Source organism: Oreochromis aureus, linkage group 13 (assembly GCF_013358895.1).
Source record: "Oreochromis aureus strain Israel breed Guangdong linkage group 13, ZZ_aureus, whole genome shotgun sequence".
NCBI lineage: Eukaryota > Metazoa > Chordata > Actinopteri > Cichliformes > Cichlidae > Oreochromis > Oreochromis aureus.
Genome location: NC_052954.1, coordinates 28,405,538 through 28,425,386, shown reverse-complemented (window position 1 = coordinate 28,425,386; position 19,849 = coordinate 28,405,538). Strand labels below are relative to the sequence as shown.

At 38.8% G+C, this 19,849-nt stretch overlaps 1 protein-coding gene across 3 annotated transcripts in view; it reads left to right on the top strand.

Annotated features, from left to right (window-relative positions):
• The first annotated feature begins 2,008 nt into the window (after nt 1–2,008).
• The window catches only part of bean1 (brain expressed, associated with NEDD4, 1), a 50,192-nt gene continuing 32,351 nt past the window's right edge, over nt 2,009–19,849 (top strand). The window contains exons 1-3 of one of the 3 annotated variants that reach the window (XM_039621458.1): nt 2,009–2,575; nt 2,800–2,850; nt 9,897–10,016. In XM_039621458.1, coding sequence (XP_039477392.1) covers nt 9,992–10,016 — 25 coding nt within the window. In that variant the 5' untranslated portion in view covers nt 2,009–2,575; nt 2,800–2,850; nt 9,897–9,991. The remainder of the gene's footprint in view (nt 2,576–2,799; nt 2,851–9,896; nt 10,017–19,849) is intronic. The other 2 variants (XM_039621459.1, XM_039621460.1) reach the window with 2 other exon arrangements.

Sequence of the window (19,849 nt, the reverse complement as noted above, 5' to 3'; positions counted from 1 at the left end):
ACCATGTTTTCAGGGATGACCAAAACGGGGAAGTGGATGCAGGTGACCTGACTGAAGGGGATTAGAACCAGGTGCGATGGGTTTGTGCAGACAGGTGACTAGTGGAAAACAATGGAAGACTGAGGACATCTGGTGGGTGGATAGTGTGATGCATGATGTTGTGGCCAATAACAGCAAACCCCAAGGCAGAATTATGACAAATAGACAACAAGAAAAATTAAATTTGGTGCAGGTTGAGACCATAAGGTTGGTGAATCTACAACAGCATTACGTTAACATACACTTATAAAATCAGGCCTTGATTACAGCAAACATTGTAGGGAAAAGTGCTACTTATTATTGTTTTGGAAATTATGTGAGATGAGATTTACTGTAAGAACTCTCAGTAGACTCAGACGTTTTACTCATAAAAATGTAAAGAAGAAAAGTAGATTAAAAGCAAAGGTTAGGATACTTGTGAAGAGCCTCAGTTCTGAAGCTTCTTTCCCAAAGAGATCATATTTATGGTCAATCTGCATTTTTGCCTGTCTTTCTAGACAGGTTTGAATCAACTTTCTGAATTACTAAATGCTCCTAACCCCAGTCATTAAAAACATTAATCCCATTTCAGATTAAAAGATTAATCTCAGATGACATTACATCAGTTTGACACCTCCACTGTCTCACCAAAACGGGCGTTATTTTATTAGAAAATCCTTTACAATAACCTGTTTTATGGTCTGATCAAGTTTTTTAAATAGAATTTTCTATTTTGTTTGTTTGTTTTCATTTCCATTTTATTATCTATTCTGATATATAATTATTACTGCAATGCAAAGTCTACCGTGACAGTGCAGTCTTGCTCAAACAGAAAAGTCAGTCGTATATGCCTGTGGATTAACCAGCAAAAATCAAATTAACCTGTGGGGATTTTGCATTACACCTAAGCATTAGCATGCTGCTGTAACAGCCTGCACTGTTTTGGGAAGACTTTCCTCAGGATTTTAGAACATGGCTGAAGGGATTTCCATTCAGCCACAACGGCATTAATGAGGTCTGGCAACTGATGTTGGGTGATAAGGCCTGGCTAACAGTTGGGGATCCAGTTAAGCCCAAAAGTATTGGACGAGGTCTAGGTCAAGGCTCTGTGCCCTGGCTGCCTGTTTTTCCATATTGAACTGGGAACATCGTTTTCATTTTTTTCATGGGTTTGTGCAAAATGATGCTACTAATGCATTTTAAAAAAAACATACATGCATGCTATACTTTAGCTTTCCTTTCTACAAACACAGAAGCTGCCCAATGGAATGCACAGTCTGACCTCAAGATCTGTGATAAAGAAGCTCCCGTTACACTAAGGACTGAAGTAGAAACCTCCAGGCTGCAAGCTTTAAACAGACTATGACATTTGCTGGATTTGTAATATTGATCGTTTCTTGGTGTGCAGGAGGTCCTGGGGGTTTAAATACAGGACAGGCCCCCATTTGTCAAAAACTGGCTTTGGGAAATTGGCCAGCTGGAAATGGCAAGGGATGTAGTTTAATAAAATGCATTTATTAAAACTAAAGTTAAAAAAACAAACAAGCAAATATATGGGAAAGTCAGTAATTTCGGCAAGGCAGTGAGTGATTGTGAGCCATATGAGCTGCCAGGTTGTTCAAAGTGCAAACGCAGAAGAAGCCTAATAGCAGGTTAACACGTGGGTCATCATTTATAGTCTGGGTGGTCCAGGTGAGATACATTAACTAATAACCTTAGAGTAATGGAGTAACCTCCATCACTAGATCACCCGAGTGTGGACCACTGCGTGTTTGGGCATCATTAAAATATTAGCGTTCCAACTTTTTTTTATGGTTTCAACAGTTTGGTTTCAGTTACTGATTAGTTCATACATCCTAAATTAAATGCTATCCTAAATGTATCGGAGCGTAACTGCGCTTTGTTTTTCGTGAGGGATTTCCTGGTCTTACTATCGGCATATGCCTGCCCTGGATGATGCGCTTCTCTTCCCAGGCATGACACACTTACTTGGCTGCAGACCCGAGCCACGGGACAGAAACACGGCGAGGAAGCAAGAGAACAGAGGCAGGCGAGGGGGGTGAGGATGCGGGTAAGAAAAGCGCGACAGATGACGATGATGATGGCGAGGACGGGGATGAAGATGAGAATGATGATGCTATCGACGAAGGAATGGTCGTAGAAGAAGCGGAAGAAGAAGGGAAAATAAAGCTCTGCGGGATCGGAGGATAGTAACAGTGGTGATGGTGATGGTGAGGCAGTTTGGCTTGTGAGGACGGGACCGCAGAGGCGAGGATGCTCGGACGATCGGAGCACCTGCTCGCTCAGTTTTGATCATTGTGCAGGGTAAAACCTCGGGTATCACCGAGAGTTTAACGAAGCGCTATTCTGAGGAGGTGGGCCAAGTCCCAGGAGAGAGAGAGAGAGGGAGAGAGAGAGAGAGAGAGAGCTCTCCGAGGACCTTTGGACTGAGCGCCGGTGATCCAGCTGGGATGTTGTTGTTCTGTTGTCAGTGATGTGAGGCGACATTAAGGAGCTGGTGAAAGGAATCCTGACACATATTCCTACATATTTGCAGGTAAGCAGCAAATTGCTCTGAATCGCTTTCTGTGTCTCTCTCCCCATCCAAAAACTCTCTCTGTCTCTGGTGACCATATTGCTGCAAACACATACACCCTTCTATGGAAAGATATAATACTAAATAGGGAGTTACAGGGAGGGGTGGTTGCAGTAAGTTCATGTTGACCTCCTCCTCACAGTATTTTGCCTCCCACGGAATAACATTATGTAATATTCCAATAGGTGGACAGAGAGGAGATTAACAAGAATCTATAAAGTGTTCACTGATGACATGTAAGTACATTTATTTTATTACTTGCATGCACACTGCACACGCACTCTAGAAACACATATTAAAGTCACTGCATGCATGATCATTTTAATTAAAAACATGCACACAACACATAAAATATCCTACAGCATGACTTGCAAACAAATGCTGTTCATAAACTGTCACATTATAGTCTATAAATTGATGTATAGTAACTCTAAAAGAATCTCACTGCTTAATTAGTGGTTTTTACTGCTATTTTAAGTAGTTTTTTTAATTATAATTTAAAGTTTTACATGTGGGAGAGGACTTTTGAACTGTTGAATTAATTGAAAAGTGTCCAAGTAGTAATTCATATTGGTGAGTTATAACTTGAATATGAACAAATGCTGAATAAATGCATATTGTGAGTGTAAAATAATGTATTTTCATACTCTACATTTATCTAACATCCACCATGCTGGCACATTATTGGTGAACTCTGTTGCACAGGGGAGAAATAAAAGCTTAAATACAAAAAACACACATTGTAGGAGGCAATTACATGTAAGGCAAATTTACTGTTGGGTACCACAAACACTGTAGGTCCCTATAGGAGTATTGTAGGCGTGTTGTAGTGATTTTTGGATAGGCTCATCTGTATCTCGCTTGCTCAGCTTTCCTCCCAGGCTTTCCTCCCACACACTTTAACTCCTTTGTTTCAGCAGTGAAGTACAGTAGCCTTACAACCCTGCAGTTACAGTAAAACTAACAAAGAGGAATGCTGCAGCCCAATGTCACTTTATCCCTTAGATCAAATACTAGGTTGTGTAACAAATATTCGGGTCTATAAAAGAGGCATAGAAGAAGAAGTACAGATAGCATATAGTTCAACTTGATAAGAGAAATCAAAATAGAAAAAAATAAATGCTTAACAACTAGAGAATACAAAAAACATGAAATTCCCCAGACATGGTAAAACTGTAGTTATCTATGTCCTCGTGTTAAAAGGCGTATTTCCAGTTTTATTATGTGTGACATTTTCGGTGACATGTGGGTTGACGGTTTGATCAAAAGAGACTCGCTGTGTCAGGGCTGCAGGCACTTCTTAGTGCTCAGAGTCCCCAGAGAATATTAAAGCTCTGCCATGGGTTATCTAAGTGGTGCCTGTCTCCACTCAGCTATGAAGGTCAATGCTGCAAAAAGCCCTTTGACTTTACTCTGACACATACGCTGTAACTTCTAACAAATACTTTAAATAAAGTTGGAGTAAACACTGGTATTGAGAGATTTCTTAAAAATTTATTTATACATTTTTTTAACTTATGACATCTCATGTTTGGTATTGTTGTGCAGTGACCTTTCAGGTTAAATATTTCAGTGCAAATGGTGCCTGGAGGTGCAAATAGAACAAAGGAAGAACATGTGTTAACTTTAGGAATCTGATGTTTGCATGCTTGAATCCAAAGATTTAATGAGGATGTGGAAAAATGACAGAGCCTTGCAATTATCATAAACCCCACTAATCGCATCTCCCTCTTTAATGAAGCAAAATATTATTTGTTAGTTGTGTGCACAAGTAATTTTACAGTGTCTTTCACAGTGGAATTAGATTAATTGATGCTCTTTGTCTGCTTTCTATGCTACAAATTACATAACTACTGTTACCATATATCTTTAAAAATGTGATACATGTGGTCGCGTTGTATGTAATGTATTATTAAGACAACTCAGTGATTTTCCACAGAAGGGATGCTTTAATGCAGTAACAGGGTTAACGTAGATTAAGTGACTACCTTGAAACAAGCGATGAACACTGAGCTCCACGGGGACTGAACTTCCGATTCCCTCACTGTGGGGTTCAGTTTTGTGACCCACCCGTCACAGGAGCTGAACTCCTGGGCTTTAAGGGGTGGCATGGACACTCTAACCAAGGGTCCTGTCTGCCCAGCTAGAATCGGGAGTTGCTCTGAGATTGGTGCCGTACCCAGGACTGACAGGTTGAATGGATGACAGGGCTGTGTGGGCCAAATAGACTGTCAGAGAGAGCTGTGAGGAGATGGATGAGAAGAGGGAGAGAGGGACACCGAAAGAACATCAGAGAGAGGGAATACCAGAAAATAGAGATGAAGAAATGATGGAGTGCTGTTGTGGCTACAGGCAATACCTGATTCCCTCAATTTCTCTTTCTCTAACTGTTCCTGTCCCTCACCCTCACCCCCTTTTCTTTTCCTATCATTGCCTGCTTTTCTCTAATCTATTGGGTATTACAAGCTCTGCACAGTGTCTGGAGCTGTTTTGCTACAGAACGAGTGTAGCACCTTAGAAATGTGTGATAGCTACTGTGACAACGGGCCCTACTTTCTGTATAAAACAACTAAAATTGCTTATAAATTGTAAACTATTAGTTTTTAAAATTTAGGAAATAAAATACTGCTACCAACCAATGAAATGATAAATGTTTATCAGTCATTGGTTGGTGTATATTTTTATGAATCATGTATTCTCACTCCCAGAACAGAAAATACAGTTATTAAGTCAAAGCTGCCTAAACACAAAGTTCTCTTTAGCATTAAGCCTGTGATGTCCGTGTTGCACCAACACACCAACACCAACACCCAGCCAAGTCTGGTGTCTAAACCAAACCAGCTAGTAAAGGCACAAATAAAGTTAAGTATCAAAAAAAATCAAAATGGTAAGTATAACGAGACACAAGCTGCAGGTTTGCTGATCACCATCTTCTAAAATAGTATTGTAATCATTAATTTAAACCACTGACGGTGCATAAAAGATGAGCGTAGGTTCTGGGTCTGAAAAGTGACACAACAGCACAAGTGCCTTTAACCTTCATTCTTTTTATTAAATTATTTATTATTAGGTTGATATTGTCATTGTCGTTGTCGTTGTTGTTGTTGTCGTTGTCGTCGTCGTTGTCATTGTTGTTGTTAAAAAACTCTGTTTGAGGCTTCACAACTTCACTATTTACTGACTGAAGTCATAGTATATAGTATTTATTAACAAAGTTTTTAAACACCAGTTTACAATAACTAAACAGTTCATTACATACAAAATTATTTTTACTATTTAGTTCATATTAACAATTATACATCAATTCATCCATTTCCATCCATATCCTCCAGGTCAGTGCGAGAGGCTGGGAACACCATGGATAGAGGGAAACAAACAACCATGCATAGTGAGATTTACAGCAACGATCAATTAAGAATCACTTAATCGAAAAATCATGTCTTTAAACTGTGGGAGGAAGCCTGAGTGCTGAGAGAAAACCCAAGCAGGCACACAGAGAATAATATGCAAACTTCACATAGAAGCACTGGAGTCAGTCAGCTATGAGGTAACAGTCATTTCAATTTACAACTGATAATAAACGTTATTATCCCAAATGATGATGACGTTATTATTACTATTATTATTATTATTATTTTTTATTAGTAACCCTATTCTGTTTTGCATTTAGTATTGCCACACTTTACTGCTTTAGCTGCTTAGAGAGAGAACAGTATCTTTTGTCATCAGTCAACTGTCACTCTGCCTGTTGTCATGTGTTGTAACATATGTGAAGCTCCGGAGAATTCTGGCACAGTAGATGAGTTTCTGTGTTTGATTACAAAATTTAAAGGATATAAATACTATTTCCCACTCTGCTTGTCCAGTTAGGGTTTTCACAAGCCTTTCATCTCCAACAAACTCTCTCTAAGGACATTTACATGGAATTTTGAGAAATTGGCAGTTGTCTTGTGTTGGCAACTATGTGGAGCTCAGCTCTGTGGAGAAATGACATTATTCCTATTTTGAAATTTACAGCTATAAAAACTGAATATCTAGTGCAATTTTCCCTTTTGTGTGCATTCTATTTAATCAGGGGTGTCAGATTCACTTTAGTTCACTGGCCACTGAAACCATTGCACAATAATCCACAAAAAATACCAAAGAAAAAAGGCAAACAATGAAAAGAAAACACCTAAATCACAATAATGAACAGTCCATTTACAAAACAAATAACAGGCAACTCCAATTTTTTTTGTCTTAAGCAAAATACATGAAATTTCCACAATATCTCAGCAATGTCACTGAAGGTAAATATAACTGTGCCAGCACCAGCTCTCTCTATGCTTTGTGGTCTGGCATGACATTGGTTATGTCATTGTCTGTAAGAAACCAGTTAAAGAAAAAAAAATAGTGAACCACTAGTAGTTCAGAAAATTTGTCACAAGTCCTTCTGTGCAGTTTTGTGTTTTACATCCAGCCAGGCTGGACTCTTCAGTGGGCTAAATCTGGCCCATAAATGGATTAAATAATCCAGTCTATTTTCCCACTGAAGTAACTTGTGTGTAAATATAATGCTGTTTGTGTGGGGGTTGCATTTGTTTTTGTCTTTGTATCTGTTGTGATGCGATGAGCCATTTGCTTTGCTTTTTGTTTGCTTCCCTTGTTTTCCTTTAAAAGCTATATATTTCTATGTGTTTAGAGCTTTTAAACTTTTACATATAACATTTTATATATTTTATATATGTAAGAAAAATATTCACTTTAAAGATGTGCATTGCTGTTGTATCTGTAATAGAGCTTCATGTAAAGTGAATTCAAACATAACTATATACATAAAATTATATTTTTACTACCATGTTAAAAACAAAAGTAATCTTTACTTTCTGCTGTAATAATTTGGTACTGAATAATTTAAAGGATTTATTTCAAAGCACTTTTTATGGAAATGCTTGATGGTAGATTGCATAAGTACTTTCAGCTTTTTGATTTGGGAAATTACAATCAAAAATAAAAAGGTATGGGTGAATTAAAAGTGTAAAATGCTGTAAAAGGACAAGGCATGTGCTGCTTTGTTGTCTTGTTAAAGGCTGACAGCTACCACAAAAATCCAAGCACTGCAGCATTCATCTATTTTCTTCCACTTATCAAATTCAGGGTCACGGGGGGGATGGAGCCTATCCCAGCTGTCATGGAGGAGAGACAGAGTACACCATAGGCAGGTTACCAGCATATCACAGGGCTAACAGAAAACCTTCCACAGCTTCAGCCGAGTTTTAATCACCAATTAACTTAACGTCCACCTCATTCGACTTGGAAGGAAGCCAGAGGGAGAACACGGAAACTCCACATGGACTGTAAATTGGAAACTAGTATCTTCTTCCTGTCAGGTGACAGTGTTAACCACTGAACCACCATGCTGCCCACAGTGTAGCATGTTACTACAAAAAAAGACAAAAAAGCAGACAAAGCTACACTAAACTAAAATCTTCACATAATTTAATTGAAATTTAGTGTGATTTATCAGTAGACAGCCCCCTCCCCTTTAATTTCATTCACTCATCCCTCTAAGCAGTTCCTCTCTTAGCTTCAGTTCATCCTATTAAATGTTTGTTTGGGATTGAGAGTTCTGCTCTCTCTCACACACGTACACACACATAAACATAGTCCAGGACAAGACTGGAGTGAGAACAACTCACTATGAATGTGTGAGAGAGGAGAGATCGTTCTGTCTAGCTGCCAGAGTGTGTTGTCCGTAATATCGGTCTGTGTGTGCAGGGACAGTTATATAATAACAATGCAGAAAGCATCGCAGGTTCATGAGTCACAAACACACACACACATATACACAGAAACACACACATGCAGGCTCCTAACACTCTCACTGCGAACAGGAAGTGAGGCATTACAATCTTCCACGTGTTCATGATTTATCAGAATCAGAACAAACTGTAGCGTGACATATTATCGCTTTGACTTGACGAAGACAATGTGTTTGACAGCACGGGATGTGTTTACCCAACTCACTCTATCTGTAATGACCTTTTTCAAATTCTGTATCTGAATGCGTGATACAGACCTACGTCTCCACTGGTTCACAGCAGCTGTTCATGATCCTTGAGAAGAAAAAAGATGTTCACGATTAAACAAGCCTGTTGGATGTGTAAAAATAGAGATCCTCCCTCACCGGATGGCATGCAATACATCTCCGAGTTCCAAAACAAGAAGCCTGACCCTCAATAATACTTTTCTTGATGAATAAAAGGTTTTAAAAATGGCTGTGTCATCAATGTCAATAGTGAGTCAGTGGAGCGATGTGATGAATAAGAGAAGTCGACATGTAATGAAACGTGGAGGAAGTGCCTCTATTGATTAATGCAAAATTTATGCCTGAGGTAAAAGCAGCCTAAGCAACACTAATACATTTTCTGAAATATGAAAAACATTAGCTTAGTTGTGGTGAAAATAAATGGAAAAAGTAAATATAACAAAGAAATCTTCAAGCTGGCAGCTTGGTGTTTGTTCCTGAAAATAGATTCGCAACACAAGGCTTTATGAGGAGGAATAAGCGTAATCTGCGTAAACTGCTCTAAAGTTAAGCAAATCAGAGAAAGTTTTATCCACTTGCAAAGGCTTCTTCTTGCTTTCAGATTTTTCAAAGGGTCTTTCCCAGTCGTACAAAAATTATACTTTCCATGTTAACGTGTTTTCCTGGCATCATTGTTATTTTGCATAGCTGTTGTACAATTACAATAGAAGTGTTAAAGCCTCCATTATACAGTATTACAAGTATTATATCCTTGTAGTAAAGTACTAGTATTTGCATTTGTGCGCGTGTGCGTGCGTGTGTGGGGGGGTTCAGCTATTGATTGGAACATTTCAACCCTTTGGCCATGTTCCGGAAAGAGCAATAAAGACACACACACATTCAAATGTACACATAGATGGACTCAAAGGTTGGCGTGGGTGGCCACTTGACTGCCTCACAGAAACACAAATACACCTGCACACACACACACACACACACACACACACGTGGCCTGGGGCTTTATAAACAGCCGAGCTCGGAGGTTGTGATTCGCACATCACTCTTTGCTCCCTCCCTCTCTTCCTCCCTCTCTCAGTAAAGCAACACAGCATCTCTCACGTTCTTTCATTTATTTCTCATTGGCCATCCACCCGCCTGCTGTTTGTTTTCTTTCCCTGCCCTCTTTAGGCTCACACCTCACATTTTCTTCCTCACTAATGTGCTGATCTTCCCATTGTTCTCTGTCTTTCTGTCTCTCTCTGTCTGTCTTTGTAGTTACATGTATAGCAGCACTGTGTCGTACAGACCAGTAGAAGTTGGCTTCCTGCCTGTTGAGATGTGCCAATAGGAAACACTTTGAACAGGGGTTCATGCTGATGAAATTGATCTGCTCAGGTAAGGAACAAGTATGGCATATTGTTATTTAAAAGCCTGTAAATGAACAATTTTAAGGTCAAACTGCATCTTTGGGACTTCATTCAAAAGGTGAAAATTTATTCTTTTATGGAATATTTTCTAGATATATTTTCTTTCTAATTGTCTTGTTTAGCTAAATCACAGAATAACCCAAACCTGGTCACATGCAGTCTGGGGCACAGTGTGTGAAAAAAAAAAAAAAACACATATAACATAAATTGTTTTTAACAATGTTATTGATCAGTTTTACTCTAAATTAATCAAGAAAAAGGCAAAATAACAAAGTTATTATGTCGTGTTGGTACCAGACACAATGAGATTTGTTTTTGTTACTGAGGTAATCCTTTGTTTATTTTTAGTTGGATTACAGGTTGAGCTTTTAAACCCCAGAGAACGAGTTAGACATATTTATAGAAGCTCCCCATCTCAATAAAAGATGAATCGCTGTCTTATGCAACAACTCCTGACCACAATGGAGACAGGAAAGAGATGGAAGGACAGAGGAACAGATGGATAGATAGATGGAGAAACAGATGGATTGCTGGATGCATGGACAGATGCATGACTCTTGCAGATGTGTGTTTCTGTCAAGGTTGCCCTTCGAGAAAAGGATCTATCCTTCTTCACTCCTGTAAATTTCTCTAGTTTCCTCTAGAGTCTGACTCGGTTCCTTTATCAGTTTCTCTTTCTCTCTATTCACCACTCTTTCACTCACACCTTTAATATCGCCGTCATTCTCTCCTTTTGACTCTCTCCCACTTTCTCGTTCCCCTCTCTGATCTATTATTCACATCCCTCTCTGACTCTTCTCTTTCTCCCTTGACACCTGAAATCTCTCCATCCCCTTCAGGGTGTTTAGGCCTCCACCGACAGTGCTTCCCTCCCAGGAAAAGAAATAGAATGATGAATAAAAGAACAGAGTGAAGAGACAGATAAAAAGCTTTGGTATGGGTGGCTCTATCGATATGCCAAGGTATTTCTTCCAGGCTGAGCTGGTAGCATTCAGACAGAGCTGAAAAGAAGAGCATTTGCAATGTTGCTGCAGTTTTTTCAACAGAGAACTGTTTATGTTTTTTCTTTCTTTTTTTTGCTCATTACTGAAGCGTAGTATCCGGTATTAGTGAGCTTAAATGCAATATTCTGACTGCACATGCAGATAACCGTTAACTGCAGTGTTTTTCAGGATTTGACTGAATTTCAAAGCATGTTGTGAAATTTTTTCATTGAGCTCTCAGTGTCACTGCATTTGGTTGTTTTGAGGCTGACACATGGCAGCAGTTTGTCCCTGAGCTTTATTGCAGCTGTGCCCCTGAGAAGGGCATGCATTTCCCAGCTGCCAGTAAAAACATCCACATCTGTCTTCTTTTTCTTAAAGGGAGGAAAATGCAGTCAGTGAAGATATTCATGGAGTAAATATATGATTTATTCAGACACTCTTCCACCTTCAGCATGTCCATAAATTCGTTGTGTAGACGTCATAGTAAGGTGTTAATGGGTGTATTTTAACCCAAACCAAAACCAAGTACTGAATGAGAACTGAAGCTGAATGGACACTCAAACTCATGTGTTACAACTGAGTGCTTTAAGTCACTGTCAGCAGTCTCCAAAGGCGGAGTTTTGTTGCTATATTAAACTGAACTGTAACTTCCATTCAACGCAGTAAAACAACCAAGATTCAACTAAGATTAGGTAATAAAGGACTCCTTATAGGAAGAGGATGACCCAAATTGAAAGCAACTGAAAATGGCTATTCAATGAGCTGAAATATTCAAAATGATAAATGTTAAGAACATTAACTGCTAATGATTGTATAACAAACGCCATCTACTTAAATGTATCATAAGGTATAATAATGAAATTGTTACATCTTTACAGTTCAAGACCATTAACTATGTCATAAAGGTTATTTGAACAATTAAGAGAATTTATGTTCTAGTGAACACTTATATTGTCTAAGTATTAAGTGAAAAAGTCTGCGCAGGAGATAAAAGCTAAACATAATCTACATATAAGATCAATGGCATGCGTGTGTGTCAGATGGAGGCAGATCTGAAATAGAATCTTCTTCCGTTCCTCCTCACTGCACATGTCATCTATCCGCGCTGCACAACGTCTTGCCATATCCCGCCACCAAACCATCAATCATCACATTCCCATGCTTTATGGTAATAGGAGGAAAAACTGCATTTAATGGCATTTTACCTTCTATCTCACCTACCTCTCTCTCTTTGTCCCTCCATCCATCCATCCATCCATCCGTCTGAGCTCTCATCCAATCCAGACACAGTATGAGGTCGTTTATTTAAATCTATTTAAATGGATATGAGGCGTGCGCATATACAGGGAGATTTCACAGCCCGGCAGGTCAGCAAATATCAAAGCTGTTCCAGCTCACTAACCCCTGATCTCAGGGCCCATAGACATTTAGTACATACCACAGGTGGTCAAAGTTATGTCTGTAAGTGATTGTGTATGAGAAATAATTCTATCACCACCTGAAGAAATGAGCGACAGAAGTGATGAAGCATGGCTGAAATTAAAAGGAAGGAGTGAAAGAACTGTTTCTCTTCTAAGATTAAAAGGCAAAACTGGATGAGGTGTCTTGGAACGGCTCAAAGAATAAGAAAAAAGAGAAAGTGCAAGGGAGGGGAGAGGAAGGAGAAGTGAAGGGTAAATGTCTTTGCTAATGTCTTTGGTGCCAATATTGACTAACGCCGGCTCCCTCTGACTTTAGTACACTCAGTGCATCCTCTTCAGATCATTAGCTCTGTCGTTAGAAAATGGACCTATTGGCTCAGTTGTTCAGTGTCATCACATTGGAAGGATGGATGGATGGATCCTGACAGGGTGGACTGTGTAACAGTGAAATGTCCCAAAACAGTTAACCTAACAGGTGGGCCAGTTGAGAAAAAACAAAATCCATCCATCCTCCGAAAGATAGAAAGGTAGAAAATCAAGCCAAACATTAGAGTACATTTAAAAATGGTTAACAGTGTCACATGTTAGCTAGATGTGTAAAGATTACTTAGATAGTCAAAGGCAGAGGATGTTACTCATCTAATTGCTCACAACAGTCAATTGTAACGATTGATGGAATGAATGATTGGTGGTTCATAAAACAATTTAATGCCACACCATCATGTTATGTAACATCTTGATCCATGGAAATCTTAGTATAAGTGTATGATTGAGTCCAGAAGGGAAAGGGGATATGCAGGTGCTGTTTTAACACAACTAAACATTGCTTTTTCATCCCCTTCCCTAAATTTTTTGTTATCATCTCATCTCTCTCCACCACCCTTTTCTGGCTTATATCCCCTGCACAGCACTTCTGAAAAAGAAGGAAAAAAGAGAAAGACCTAAAAGGGCAAAGCCACACAAGGATTTACACACTGAAACCCAAAGAAAGAGAGACTGAGACAGCATGTAAGGGGAGAAGGGTCAGGGAGAGAAAGACATCAGTCTTCTAATTCAAAGGGGAGATGTCTGTCTGAAATGGAATTCTGTAATATGATGTTATGGCTGTTTTGGTTTTTTATTTATGAGACTGCTCCAGTTGGCCCTGTGCACTCAGCACTTGCTGGACTTGGTATAATCGTACTTTAGTCACCCGACAGAAAAACAGAAACGCATTCACTGCAGATTCAATATAAGTACAGGATATCAGATACAGTACAAGTTGCTAGAAGCAGACAGATTTAGATGTAATAGATTGTATATAGCTGTAAAAGAAAAAACTTTATAGATTTCAGCACCATTTCCAAACAACTCCAAGTTGAATTTTCACCCAACCTTATGAGTGTTGTTCGCAGAGGTTAAAAATTGCCCAGCTGGGCATGTGGCCGCCTGTCAAACTCTCAGTGGACACTTCTGTCTCTGCTTCTTTCTTTTTAAAATGTCAGAACAATTTCTCAGCTTTTATCTGTTCAGTCAGGCTTTAAAGGTGATAATGTTGTTATGGAGATAATTGTGTAACAGGAAAGTCATCAGACAACTGTTAAAAATTCATTTTCTGGAACTCGGAATGATGACCACTTTTTTCAGTCAGCTTGGCTATTAGAAATAAATGTATATAAGGACAATTTGTAGCAGCACAGATATCATTAAATCTAATCCTGACCTGAAGAGGTTATTATTGGCAGGTTTCAAGAATATTACTAATGAAGGTAAAATATCAACTAAAAGTTTTACAACAAAATTCTCATATCAAATTTTCAAATCTACTCTATCAGATAAACTTATCAAATTTAATAATAATAACAACAACAACAACAACAACAACAACAACAACACCACTACATAGATACATGCCTTCCTATTCTGATCACATTCAGACATTGAAACTGTGCATGATAAGCAGAGAATACTTATAAAGCTCTGTCAAACTCTGAATGGGGGTTTAATCGGATTGGGAGCAATTTGGGGGATCTGTATCTTGCCCAAGGACACTTTGACATGTGGACTGGAGGAGCTGGAGATCGAACTACCGACCTTCCGACTGGCTCTGCCTCCTGAGCCACAGCTGCCCATAGCAATGTGGGCAGCTGTTGTTTTTGACTTCATGTTGTTTTGGCTTTCATACAAGTCATGAAATCTGATGGACGACAGGTAATATAAGCAGAATAGGAGTTTTAAAAAGTAATTGTTTTAGTCCATGTGACCTGACTTTCTTTCACCTTGTATCCTAGCTGTACTACATGCTTACTTTAAACAGGTTTTTAGTTTGTAATGTGTTCCTGTTAGAAGAGTTATTTTGAGTCATTTTTGAGTGTGCTACTGAGGCACAATGCTCCCAGAATGCAATGCACAAAAGAAATTTAGCATCTTTTCAAGCTGAAAAAAAAAAATGTAAGTTGTAGTGAAACAGTTCAAAAAGTATTCAATCTTAAAACGTCTCTTTGTTCAGTTTTTATCACCAGCAGCTTTCAAAATCTGAAGTTTCTTTTTCAGTTGGTCTACTTACTAAAGAGGTTTAGTGATGCTGGTGTTCGCCCCAGCATGCATCCCAGGGTGCCTTTTCAGAGAAGCAGCAGAAATGGATGAAAGCAGACAGTGATGGACACTCAAGCCTGGAGTAAGGGTGTACTGCCATCTTGTCAGCTGCTTAGAGCAACAATGTGGAACCACAAGAGAACAGACGTGGGGTAAGCAGGTGCAGCTGTCACCGCACAGCCAAGTGTGATAGGATAAGACACCTGTCACTCAAGAAGAAACAGCCCTACAGAAAGTCTAACCAGTTCAACTGAGGTGTTTTGTGTAAAGTGACAGTGCTCTAAAATGTAAGAAGGGTAACAGTAAAATGTTATCCTTTATCCTTTATGCTCAAGGCTTTTTTTTTCACTTGATAAAAAAGAGACAGGCAAAGGGGACAGGAGGTGTTGTGTTGTGACTGGTGGAAGGACCTAGCGACAGGAAATTAGTCACTTAATCTATAAGTGCATCTGAGCTTCACAATCTCTAGTGAGAAAACACTTTATTTTAGTGAATTTTCCCTCATGACTTTAGTGAAAATGGTCAAGGGTGCACATGGGAACAGCAGACAGTATAGTGTGTGTGCTGTCTGTGTGTGTGTGTACAAACATGCTATTTTTTGCAGTCTTGATTTACAGTACCAATCATAGCTAGATATAAAATGCTCCCTGAATTCCTATGGCTCATTTTCCAGTCTATATTGGCTCCATCCTGCTCACTGACCAATCATAATTTCCAGTTATTATAAATCAAAACTGGATTTCCAGGGATGACTGACCAATCACAAAAAGGATATACTGCAATCAGTGGTAGGATTTATTCAGTTTTGTGCACACCACTGAGATACCACAGTCTGACTATGTGGTTCATATGTGCATGAAAGAATATTAATACGCATTTCTGTTCCTCTGCACATTGACACAACTAGTTCACAGGACACCCAGTAAACCTCCCAGGTCTCTGATGCACCTGCTCATTAAAAACTTTCCCTTCCTGGTTCCTGCCAAATCAACACTGCCAACAGCTGCAAGTACATTTTACTTTGAACTAACTAACTAACTGGACCAGTTAAGGATTTTGTTTGGAGCCGTGTAAAATCAGCTGTCTTATTATGCATGTGTTCAGTACAACGGTAGCCTATTTGCTTCTACAACCAATGGACGCAAATAGTCGGCTATAGTTGCCTCGTAACAACCCTTTGAGCACTCACATTTGCATGTTATAACCAATCAGCAGGTTCTAGGACTGAAAAATGAAGCCAATGTGAAAGCACCAGAAACCACAGATCCCCACAGACTCTTATGTTGAAATCCCTAATTTTAGCTGCTATAAAAACCTGTCATATGCTTATGGTTCCCCATTCATAACAACTGCAAGTTTTATCAGGTTTAAAGTTCAGTGTGTGCGGTGTGTGTAGCTATAGTTTGTGCTCTAGTTTTGCTTAGTGACATACTAGCATTCTATTAGTCTTTTAGCACCTGCACCCTGACATTAACTAATTCTGCTTGTGTCCAACATGGTAACTTCTAGCTCCAAAAACCAACAACTTGGCAGGCAAAACACTAAATTTGAGGCTTATGAAGTCCAGAAAACACTGGCTAATGTCACATTGACTATGTCCTTGTTTTAGAAACTATGTGTGGTTATAATCTGTATTAATTAGCTAATTAAATTATGTTTCAGAGTTAGGCTATTAGCAAAGATTATCCAATCACCAACATAGAGAGTGATACCAGTCTTACGTCATTATTCCACATTATAATTAGCATGGAATTAATCATGGTAAAAGGTTGACCTAATTTGACCTCTGTAAGTATTTATTTCTTCCCAGATTAAATAACAAGTAAGCCGAAATCCAATAAGAATTAATAAGTGTGAACCTCGGTATGCTTCAGACTCATTCTTCATCGTATAAATGCTGACAAAGCAGATTTAGTATTTAGGCTAGTTTGACAATGCTACACTGATAACCTAAATCCTCTGACAGATTATTTTTTACAATTCATGATTGATAATATCATCTAAATTATCTGGTTAGTGTGCCAGCAGTTGTTTATGGAGATAAGCAATCCAAACAAGCGATCAAAGCAACAATAAAGGATGGTGGGAGATGAATGAATTAGAAAAGAGGTTGATGATTAAATGAGGGGAAAGCAGGAATATGGGCCAGCAGGGTGTGATAATGTCTCTCTGCCATCTATCTCACATGGGAGGGCGAGAGACAGAGAGCGATTAAGGGGATGTATGATGTATTCTGACCTATATTCTCACACACAGCAATGTTTTGTGACCCACATACTACCTCGTCCAATTACACATCTAAATGTAATACTAACATGTGTGTGACTGACTGTGTCTGTGTATTATCAAGAATGAATACACAGCTGTACTTAGAATATGAAGCTTTTAAAGCTGGTTAACCTACATTATGTTATGTTCTGTGGTTTGCTTTCAAAAGATTCTGGCAGCTCACTTGATAGTGGATATTTTATTTTGTTACATTTCAATGTTGCATTAAAATACGTTAAAAAAAAATAAGTACTTCAGAGGTTTTACATTTATATTACATGATAACATCAGAGAGGAATCTGATCATCTCTATATTTACCCGATGATTGTACAACCTTTCTTGGGAATAGTTGTAGTATAGACCTTAATATGCAAAGATGCATATTAAGGCTATAGCTTAATAAGAATAAACCATAGGCCCATGGGCAAGTGATTTAAAATATCACTATTCCTCACACTGCAGGAATAAGCCCTGCCGAGTTGTTTGTGCTTGTTTCTTGTCCATTGGACATTGGCCTGTTTTACATCTTTGCTGAGTCAGCGTTGTGTAGCCAAGTCATCACTCAGTTTATACTACTGTAGTTGTCCATCATCTTAATGAGCGCTTATCAGGATGATGTGTGTAAAGCTTGCATAAAGCCTTGTGAAAAGAAACAAATCCTCAGTACATGATGAATGAAAAATGCCTTAAACATGCATCATCCTCATCCATCTTCCTGAGTCGCTTAAAGCACGCATTTATGTTTTTTCTTTTTTACTCTTTTCTTACTTTTACCATTATTTTTCACTTTCTTGCCTCTGTGACTACAGACATAACCAGCCAACCCACAGTAAATAAGCTTATACACAGGGGAAAGTTATGTAATACAAATAGCTCACCTAATGCACTGCTTTTTAATTATATTGTCCAATCGATCAGAAAAAGCAGAAGTATGTAATCTTTTTCAGAAATAAAAAACAGTATTTATTCATGGCTGTTATAATGTTGTAGTGCTGTATTTTAATACTTTGTTCCTCATGTTTAGTGATCCTTGCTCAGAGGTTTAGTCAACCCTGCTTCTAACATTAAAAATCCAGTTATATAATTTATGAAAATTGTGTTTTAAAGCATAAGCAGAAAAAAATGACAAATTGTTCAACTGAAACTCTAATTTGCACACACACTACAGTATTGTGTTCAGGAATAAATAACGCTATAGAGTTTGGTAACATTAGAAAGCTTTACTAACAGCTTGTGTGACCCATGGTTGACATTCTGCCCGTGGTGTAGTGATGTACTCCAGGACTCAATGGCATCACTTTGGATGTAGCAGAAAGCACAACACCCAAACACACTTGACACTCTCATCCAGAGAGAGAAGGAGTGCAGGCTACTAGTGTGGACGTAGCCTGCACTCCTTCTCTCTCTGGATAGATTTGAAAATGACGTTTTCGTCTGAAAACGCTCCGCGTCCACACTAGCGTTTTCAGTCGGCCGAAAACGCTTACGTTCCAGTCCTGCGCAAAAGTGAGTGAGAATTAAAGAATTTGAAGAAAAGCTATCTGGAGCATGTACAAACTGATATTCATCTTTTTTAGGGCTGTCAGAATTGAGAGCAATCAAAACAACTGCTGTATAATGCACTCCGCTATCTTTGTTTAATTGGTCACATGACTGCATCACATGACTAAAATGCGTCATCGTTTTAGAAAGTCTGCATTTTAGAGCGTCCAGACTGCAATGGGACAGCTGCGTTTTGAAATATGTGTTTTTGAGAGCGTTTTCAAAACGCTGCGTTTTTCCTTGAGGAAAACGCCGTCTCAGTGTGGACGGGAGGCCAAAATGGAGAGAAAACGATGCGTTTTCAAACGAAAACGCATTAGTGTGGACGTAGCCTTGTGAGGTGTGAAGTTACTCCGAAGTTTTAAAGTAGAAGGAAATATTTCAGCACATGCGAGGCACTTTGCTGTTTTTTTCTTCAAATATAATTTAGGTCCTCTTGTTTTTCCTTCTCCACCTCCTCCTTCATTTCCTGCTCCTTCATTTCCTGCTCCATTGCTAATGGAACATGATGGTTTAATGGACGATGTTCTCTCTCATCCAATTCCAAAGTCTTCCTGGCATTCATTCAATACAACAACAGGAAGGATTAAAGACCGAAAGGGAAGAAGAACAGCAAGACAGCATTGAAAGAAAGAGGAAGAGACGAGAATGAGTGAGAGATGTTCTCTTTGTGCCTCCTGTTGTCCTGTGACCTGGCTGTAGGAAGCTTAAAGCTTTTCCAGTCACTGCACAAGTGAAGAGATAACATCCGTCATTTAATGTCATGACTGCAGCACTCACAAATTGACACTGTTTGAAAAAAAATCCTGTTGTATTTAGAGGATCAACATTTTTTCATACTAGTGTTAATGTTATTATTATTCTTACTACTACTATCATCATCATCGTATTAGTTAAATGAAGGACATTGACAACATAGAACTACCTTTTATTGTATTTTTTCATTGCAAGCCTCTTTCTTTACTTTCTCTACTTCAGGTACAGGTTTTTCTTTTTCCTGCATATCTGA